At 40.4% G+C, this 10099-nt stretch overlaps 1 protein-coding gene across 1 annotated transcript; it reads right to left on the reverse strand.

The window, feature by feature from the left end:
- Positions 1-9505, reverse strand: LOC127335898 (uncharacterized). Its single transcript, XM_051362632.2, has 14 exons — positions 8859-9505; positions 7453-8133; positions 6858-7061; positions 6362-6673; positions 6119-6237; positions 4959-5969; positions 4438-4579; positions 4186-4345; positions 3911-4083; positions 3527-3606; positions 2812-2911; positions 2584-2645; positions 1973-2129; positions 1-1418 (listed from the first exon to the last, which is right to left on the reverse strand). Exons 1-14 carry the CDS (start codon positions 9030-9032, stop codon positions 1248-1250), a joined length of 3546 nt encoding a protein of 1181 aa, XP_051218592.1. The 5' UTR covers positions 9033-9505; the 3' UTR covers positions 1-1247.
- Positions 9506-10099: the final 594 nt, after the last annotated feature.

The raw sequence follows: 10099 nt of genomic DNA on the forward strand, positions 1-10099 counted from the left end.
TAGTTCAAACCCATACCTAAACCAAGCTGGGAAGTTTCAGAGTTACCATAGTCTTTTACACAAACAAATAATGTGTGATCCAGATGCCCACACAAATTAACCTCAATGCTAAACAAGAGTTGCTGCTATATTAAAACATACAGGCAGAGAGCGCATGCCTGAAAACTTCTGACTCACAGGTTTTCGCTTCTTGAGTCTGTAGCAAGTGGTTCACTTTCTTTGACCATTGAAGATCGTGGTAGCCTTCCAGCAGTTTTAGCTTCCAGATTTTTCTGTCTAAGTATGCAAAAATCTCCAACCACAAAACTTCAGATTGGAAAAATGCCCAAAGTGGCAAATCAAAAGGGGAAGAATCCTTTTAACAGGAGAGCATCAACTTTCATCCAAACAACATTGAATATGCACCAGCAAGAAACGAGTTGGCAGTGTCAAATCCATATAGGGCAGCAAAACTGAAGCCAGCCAATGCGGTTTGTGTGGGGGTAGTGGACACTGCATTTGGCTAGCATTTATCAGATGCCGTGCGCAAGAACAGCAAAATCCGTCACGATCCTGATGGACATGATTCTAGTAGTGTCTAGGCTGTGTGATGTCCACATAGTGCAGCATACTGAAACCAATATGTTATGTTGCCCAGTGTGCACCACAACTCGTTGAGATCACCAAGAGGACTATAAGGCAGACCAGCAAGACCGAGAGGACACCTAGCTCCATGTATGAAGTCACTGTGCCTGGATGCACACGCTTTCGATGCACCATCAGCTGCAGGAGGCCAAAGGGCAGCCAAACACCTTCACTGTCCAAGTAAACTCGCCCCTTACTGCTGAAAATTTTGAAATGAAATTCCTATATTGTAATTCCCCAACAGACCAATCATAAAAATCCTCAATATCATAGCTCACATCTATCTAGAGAAAGGGATATAAAGGACATGCTGATCGCAACAGTATGTAACTCCCCTGTAAGCTCTCACTTCTCTTTCTGCTTGTAGAGCAACATATATATAGTAAGTCTCAGCAGCATGTTGTTGCGATGCAAATGCAAGCAAGGAAACAACGAGCACACAATCACACGCACTAACTTCTGTCACCAAGGGCTGCAAATGGTGAACTTTTCCAGAAAATGGAGGAAAAACGAATGCTCTTCATTTCGCCATAAGAAAGCAAGCGGATGCACACAATGCCATCACCAGTGGCTGCAAAACACAGACTAGAGAAAGACCTGAACTTTGATTTTATGATGGCCCATCAAAAATAGAAGCAGCCAACATCTTTGCTGATTTTCGAAGAGTGATACTCATTGTAGTTCAGATACCCCCACAAACGGGAAAGACCAATCTCTTCATACCTTGAAGACTTCGACCGCAAAATATACAAATCTTTGATATTACTCTCGAACTTCGTTCCAATTTCATCAACCTGTGTTTAAAGGCAGATAGTTACCGAAAAGGACATGTATATAATATCTATTAGTGGATGCTGCGTTTAAGGTTGAGAGGTCGAAAGCATCAACAGTACTGCAACAAGTACAAGTGCATAACAACAGATATTTGGTGGATCTCAGCAACTACTGAAAGGACCAGCAAATCTGTAACTAACTGTTCATGCATTGTGACAATAGAACATCCCTTTAGAGCAACCAACATTCATCATTCAGTGTTTGATTCAACAACAATTAACAGTTTAGGGTCAAAAAAGAATTTCTGGTGTGAATAAAATTAGGATCAAACCACTGGAGCTACATCAGGATTTCAAGGATAGTGGACAGGGAGCTAAACACAAAACTATATTTACCAATAGATGACTTGCTCCCAGAACCACAATGTGACAAACTAGGAAAATTAATCAAAGATAATAATCATATCAATAAAATTAACCATTGATACTGGAGCTGGAAGATAAACCAAGGAATATAGAACGCAATATTTTTCATAAAATCAAACTACTTTGTGCATGTGAAATCGAGAAAATACCTTCGAGAAGTTTATAAGAGAGTGCAGATTAAGTTGATCCACTGTTGATTCCGAAAGACCACCAAGACTCTTAAAACATGATCGAAACTGCAAAGCTAGTTGAAGCATGCTTTTGATTATGGTGGCAATTGGTTTTGTCTCATTGGATAAGAAGCATCTGAAGAACACATCGTGATCAGTTAAAAGCAAACAAAATACTCAATACAGGTACAATCTTACAGTATAGTCAGTACTCAATTAGCAAAACAAATTATCCTCAAAAATCATATACCCTGGGATCCCCACAAAAAAAAAGTAAAAGTGGGATAAACCAGCTTCTCTTGCAACTAAAAGCAAATGCTAGACGTACCAGATCTTTCTTGCTGTCTATTCTACTTGAAAGAATTAGATATTGAACTGAACAGCCAAAATGTGAGGTGGTGACAGGAGAAAACACTAGTGATCTAATAAATTATCTGTATTATGTGCACTGCAATAAACACACCATTACACATGATCCATAAAACAGCAGCTGTGTAAATTGCCGTTTCTCCCCATTAAAGAGATACCTTAAGACATAATCAATGTAATAAACTAGAAAGTAAATTCATATCTGTAGGAAAAGATCTTACATGTGAAGTGCGTCGGTAACATAGCACATATGCACATACTCGATATCCAGCATATCTTTCACCTACACAACAATAGAGATCAGTACACATGCACCTACCCAGTAAAATTATCATCTCATAAAATACAAAATTCATCACGCTAAATCTTGAAGTATCATGATATACCAACTGGAAGTAACATGATATACCAACTGCAAGTGACATGATATACCAACTGGAATAACATACCTGATGCTTAAGGGAATGTTGAAAACGACGCCATGATATATCAGACAAATTGCAATGGTGGTACTGCTGTAGTGTTGATAGAAAATGATAAACTTGGTGTCTAAATAAGAAAAGAATAGCTAATGTCAATAAATAAACTATAAACTAATTAAATAAAGACACATATTTCAGAGATACTTTATAGAAACACAACGTCAGTAATAGTACTTTTCGAAGAATAGCACCTGAAGTTACTCATATGCATACTAGAAGTAACATGTTAGACCGTAGAGATGATTCATTATGCTTCAGCAAGAAATTAAAATCACATTGGAGGTTGTATCAGATAATACGGAAGCCAATTTATGCAATCGCGAACAAATTATTAAACCATCCAAAAGAACATTATTTTTCTCAGAAACATTCAAAGGTTCAAATGCTCTGGCATGTATTCAATAGTCAGTACTTGATTTGATGTTCAAAGAAAGATTAAAAAATCAGGATTTCGTTTCTACAAATATGACAATTACAGATGTAATATCTATAGCAGTTTTAAAAAATCGTTTTCCAGATTTACCAGTAACCAAAATCTATTTGGCTATGTTTATCTAATACAGACACCACTGAATGAACAATCAAACATGACCTTAACAACACATCAAATGTTTACACCAATTATGGTACTTCGTATATGGTTGAATGCCACAAATCACTAGAACAGTTTGAATATGCGTACCTCACTTTCATTACAGAGTTTAATTGCTTCAATATATCAGGCCTACTGTGGCTGGAACGACTGATTAGCTGTGTCAACTCCTGTAATAAATTAGCATATGACAGTCATATATATATAGGAAATAAGTTATACATCACCTCAATTATGGTACTTCATACATCTTGGTACAGTTACTGACAGAACTAGAATACATAATCATTTCTCCTAACTACTCTTCAAGAAAATTAAGTTCAAATAACTCGATACCAATTTTGTATGTGAGCTATGGGCACTCCAAAAAAAAATCAGTTTTGAAGAGAAGATCAGAAGATGGTAGAAGTTATCATGGCATGTACATCTGAACGAATCAAACACTTGAGCTAAAATATCAATGAAGAAGAATACCTTTAGAAACCGCCATACTTCAGTAAGTGAAAAGACTGCAAACCTGACTTGAACAAGATAACAAAATATTTCAGCATATTTCCTAAGTGCCTCCTCTGTAATGACAATATTCACTGGCCAATCGACTTTATAACCCAGCAAGATGTCATCCAGCATGTCAAGAGTCTCAAGACCTGCCAGCCAAATTTTGGGCAGTTAGTAATTTGAGAAGCAAACCTTTAGCTATCAAATCCCAAAAATTGTTGACAGTGACAATCCAAAGATCAAATCGTTACCACATTCAGAGGCTAGAAGAGAGATGCCTGGTTGTGCTTTCATGTATATAAACAGTTTTCCCTTGTAAGGGTCTGTATCACATGAAGAACTCTGCAAGGCCAAGTCAAGGAGCCTTTGGATCTCTGCTCTTTTCTGCTCAGACTTCACAAAAAACCATTTCTGCATGGAGGAAGTGGAGTTGTAAGGATTTGTGTGGATAAACATGAATGTGTGACCTATGGGCTAATACAAAAATAGTTGCATAAAGTTACCTTATGATGTATGGAAACAATAAAAGAATCTGCCCAGTCAGCTAGTTCCATAAAATGGTATCGCCGCAGTGCCAGTAGATGTCCACAAAGATCAAAACCTTCTTCAAGCAATTTCATTGTGAAGCTGCTAACATATTTATATCTTTTACAGTTAAGGAACATGGGGTAGAAATAAAATGCTGAGCTACAGTTTTAGTGGTTCAAAGTCAAGAATCATAACGCGTAGATCAGAAAAACTCCAACAAGTTAACTAAAGATGCAGTATCATTTAAAACAAACTCCATAATATGTAGATTTTTCGATTGAAGCATTTGATGAACAACACTACAGATAAAGCAAGTAAATATACTGGTCATTCTACACCACATGATAGGTCGAATAGTTTAGACAACAAAGAGCAATCAAAAGACAGTGCATAACAAATTAGCATCCATGAAACAGAGCCTCTGATGCTATTCTGATAATAATAGTAGAATGAGAAATGTACCAACACATACAATTGTAGGAAACAAGAAGGATACTGAAGCAAAACTTCTTGTATAATGCACTTGTCAATAGCTATATCAAGTGGCATATCAGATGCTGAACTACTATTCCCAGTTATTTTTTCTGTTGATTTAGCAGTATATTCTAACAATTTCTCCCATAATGCCCCACCGCAAACATTTTCCAGAAGATTATCTCTTGCTGCTATTTCTACTGATGAAGCAATGCATCCCTGACTTCCTGTCTTAGCTTGAAGAAGATTGCTCGAACAATCAGATTGTTTGCATATCTGAGCAGTGGACTGTAGAACAACTGTAGATCCGGCTTCAGGCTCAACCAGGCAGGATCTACTCCTTCCACAGTATACTTCACATGGATTTGTGACTGATTCAAAAACAAAGCTCGCAAGTGCTTGATTCTTCCTTTTCCCTTCCAAGTCACTCTCCATATGGCGAACACCTGCATTCTTCAGTATGGGGTTGCTGCTGAGATTGTAAGGAACACTAGTATTCCATGAGCTAGTCATCGTGCCAGACTTCTCATCGTGTGATACTTGCTCGACTGCACTTTCAACGTCAGTATAAAGAAACTCATCGACCAAACACATTTGACCAGGAGAACTATTACATGCATTCTTCGGAAATCTGCCAAATGGCCAAAATTTACTATACTGGTAATCCAGGTCTTGAGCATCGGGCATCACATTATGTTCCATATTTTGTGAGTGCATGGGAACATTGCTGCAACTCCAATTGCTATCTCTGAGGTGCTCATCGTTAGGGTTTGCAGGATCTGTCCCATTTTGACACGAACTAGTTTCATATGAAAGCACTTCTTTGGTTTCCGGGGAGCATTTTGCTTCGCCTGTACTTGCATGGTATGATGAGAACTTCGAACTAGACAAATTAACACAAACGATACTGTTCTCAACTTCATTTTCGTCCATAGAACTATAAGAAGAGCATTCTGAAGATTCAAGTGGATCCAGTTTATCTGAAGACTCTTCTGATGTTGAACAAGCATCATTATCATCTTCATCTGCAGCCCTAGTGTAAGAAAGGACAGAACAGATTATTATCTGGTAAGGCGAAGACTCTGTTGACATGAGTAAACATATAGTACGCACAAAAAATACAGAACAAATGAATGAATGTAGCAATTTTAACATTTCAACAAAGATAGATTGAGGACATACATATCACAAGTTGGCAAATCATGGGTCTCGCCATAGAGAAACTCCACATCTGAAACTGCTGTGTCTAGAGGGCTTTTACTTGTATATAGGGAGTTCGACACAGGACCAAAAGGAATTATCTGAAATGTAACTTCGTGTCATACGGTATGATTCAAAAGCATAGTTGACCTAGCATAGCAGTACTGCTGATGAAAAGCAGAAAACAGATAAGTAGTAAACGCTGAACTGAAGTGCTAGCGAGACCTCAATATTGGAGAAAAAATGATGGAGCTTCTCTAGCATCGACTTGTACATAGTATCTCTTTGACATATTACAGCTTCAGCCATGTTTTTTGAGAAAGTAAATGAATTCACTGAGAACTCAATGGGTGTATCAAACCATGGGAGAATTTCCTCCAGGCGGATGGTTTTGCTAGAGGCATGAGCATCTCCTCCGGTAGTACAAAGACTGCATGATTTTACAAGCTTCATGAGTACTTGAAGCTGCTGTCCAGTGCGTAAAAGAGGATTGCATATATCTTTCAGAAAACATGGAACAGATACATGATTCCTTCCCTGTTGACAGCGGTACATGATAAAATTAATTTAGATCTACTGCAAAAGGAGCGTCATTATCATCGTTCAAATGCTTGGATTCATGTAAGAATATATCATACAACTGTATTTCTGGTGTTAAAAATAATTAGGGCAGCAAAAGAAAGTTTATCTTTGAAGCTTCACAAAGACAAGTAATATTTACCTTCAAGGATAATAGAGTGAAGTCATCTAGTGTGCCCACAGAACCTCCTTGGGTTTTCTTATTCTCAGTCTGAGTAATGAGGAATTCCTCATAAGGGTCGTCAACACTAGCTCGGTATATCCATAACTTAATGAAGTTACAGTATGGTTCACAGGAACGAATGAACAGATATTTCAAAAGAGCATAGTGAACCGGATCAGCATCCTACAATTGAAGTCAAACAAAGCAAGGAAAATCATTCAGCATTTCAAATGATAAGCCATCCAGCAAGATGTATCCGACAAAAAACATTCAGTACAGCAGCACAATAATATTTGTCATCAGGTAGAGAATACATGAACAGCAGGATATATCAGAAAAACAAAAAAAAAGTACATAAGCACAACGAGTGAAAAAAACATTATCTGAGAACAAAGTTGTCAAAATCGTGATTCTATAATAAGGTAAATATACAATCTTGTCATTAAGGCATGCAAACCAAAGATATTGGCAAAATATAAATATAAAGTACCAAACATTTAAGAGATATATTGAGAAGTTGGTTTAATAGGACCAGAACTAAATATTCGCATGTAAATAGAAGATGATTACTTACACGAAGGCGGACATACAAATAAGATAGCAAATCAGTGCCCCGTGGGAAGTTCTCAAACTCCAACTTAGCGTCAGTAGTCAAGCCTTCCTCGCTTAATGAAAGACCTGCGAACTTAGGAAAGCAAATATTTCCGAGGGACTTAATATGCCTTCTTAACTCCTCTGTGTGGAGATAAACTTCCAGAAGAGTGACTTCAGAACTAGAATTGCAGCTTGCTCTATCTGGGATAATGGAAGGTCTATTAGTTTGTCCCACTGAACGACTCAGCTTAACTGATGCTGGTAAAGTATTCAAGGAACAGAAATAGCCTTCCAGAACTTTTTCAACTGCTGCAGCAAATGCTTGGTTCATAAGACTATAAGGAGGACGCTCGGTGTTTGTATCATCAGAAACATCATGTTCATGTCCTTCTCTACTTCCATACTTCATTTCTCGAATTTGGAAAAGATAAAAGTGCACAAACTTGCACAGGAAGAAAACTGCAAGGCCTGTAGAGCATATAGAATTGAGAATATGCCCTACAGCGGCAGTGCTGGACGAACGTGACCACACATTGGCGACACGATGAGACGTTCTGTCTGCCGGACTTGAGGAGAACAGCACTGAGAGTTCCTCAATCTCATCTAACGATGATTTGACACCATGCAGTGCCGACAAAGCCAAACGAACCAAAGCAGCATCCTGCAGAACAAAGATGGTCCTCACACCAATCAGCAATACAAATAGAAATACAACGGTATTAGTAAGGTTATAGCACAGATACAGCAACGGTTTTTAAGGCGTCCGCCTTACGATGCTTAGGCGACGCGAAGTGGCAGCGCCTAGGAAATTTGCCCGCTTTAGACGTCCGCTTAGGCATCAGAGCGGGGTTAGAACGCCTTAAGACGCCTTACTGCCTTAGAAACCATGGATATAGCTATAATTATTTCCCAAAAAAATATCTGGTATATAAAATGTCGTCAGTAATAATCATATCCCTAATTCCCTATAGCAGTTTCCACCTAATTTGAGGAACCCAGCACAAAGAATTCTAAAATTCCCCATCTCCGCTACCCACACTCATTGCCATTCCAAATAACAGGTACTCCCTCCGTCCATAAAAGGATGTCGAAGATTTGTCCAAATTCGGATGTATCTATACACTACCTTTTATGGACAGAGGTAGTACTATTTCCTGTTGATCTGCTAACATTTGACTACCTACTTATTCTGATCATGGTCGATCCAAGCAGAACAGCTTGTTTTCACAGCATGCATGTTCTCTCTCTTTTTCTGAGGGGGATACTTCATGCTACAACCGATAATTCTTACTACCAATGTCGAAAATCATAAAGCTAGTCAGTTCAGTAAACACAACAGGTCAAAAAATAGATCAGAAGATAGAAGGGTTCATGCATTTCACTCACTGGAACGGAGGTGAGCTCGTAAATTGGATCCAGAGGGGGACTCCCGATAGGGTCTGCAACACCGGCGAATGTGCTCTGGCGGGTGATGGAATCCCAGGTTGCAGGCGGGGTCCAGGGGCCGTCCACGCGGAGGGTGGCGAGCAGCGACGAGAGGCTGGAGGCGGCGGCCTCCATCCCGGGTGTAGGCGCAGATGTGGAGAAGCAAGTTGTAGCGGTGGACTGCTGGTGGTGGTGGCGACAGCCGTACGGCGGGCTAGAAGCTCGAAAACAGATCTGTCAGGCTAGGGTTTATGGCAGGAATGATTAGACAGGAGGAGGAGCGGATTGGCAGTGGTCTCGGGGCGGCGCGTGATCCGGACGGGACGAGGAGGGAGTAGGGCAGCGCGAGCTCGACGCGGACCGGGGGGAATTGGGTTGCCACCATGGGAGGAGGGGCAGGGCGGCGGTGGTCTCGGTACTGCAAGAGGAATCTCCGGGGGCGTGCCTCCGGTGCCAATGTGCTGGTGGCGGAGGCCTGGCCTGGGGCGCGCGGGCGGCGGAGGCCTAGCTCGCGGCGGCGCTGCTCGGTGGCTCTCCTCCTAGCGAGGTCTCGTGGTGGCGAATTTGGGGGTACTTTGGCGCGTAGAGCTGGTGAAGACTGATCTGACATGTGGGGCCACGTTGTAAGTGGGAGTAGGCAGATGGTGTTTTTCCTTTTGGCAAAATGGCAGTTTTTTTTTTGCGAAACACAGTACAGACCATATACGCATATACATTCACCTCTATGAACGCACACACCCTATCCCTGTGAGCACCTCCGAGAGACTGTGTCTAAGAAACTTCATTCGATGGCTCTTGAGATTGACGAAGTCACCACAGACGCCTCGCTGTCGACGGAAACGTCGCCTCCCACTGAAGAATATTCCGTCTTTAATGAGACACCAAAGTGTTAAACCTGGGATTTGGACTTTGGTGTGCTGGGGTTGATACGTCTCCAACGTATCTATAATTTCTGATGTTCTATGCTAGTTTTATGACAATACCTACATGTTTTGCTCACACTTTATGATGATTTCATGCATTTTCCGGAACTAACCTATTAACAAGATGCCGAAGTGCCAGTTCCTGTTTTCTGTTGTTTTTGATTCCAGAAAGGCTGTTCGGGCAATATTCTCGGAATTCGACGAAACGAAGACCCAACATCATAATTCACCGAGACGGACCAGGACACCGAAGGAGAGTCGGAGGGGAGGCCTGGGGCC

This window comes from Lolium perenne, chromosome 2 (assembly GCF_019359855.2).
Source record: "Lolium perenne isolate Kyuss_39 chromosome 2, Kyuss_2.0, whole genome shotgun sequence".
Lineage (NCBI taxonomy): Eukaryota > Viridiplantae > Streptophyta > Magnoliopsida > Poales > Poaceae > Lolium > Lolium perenne.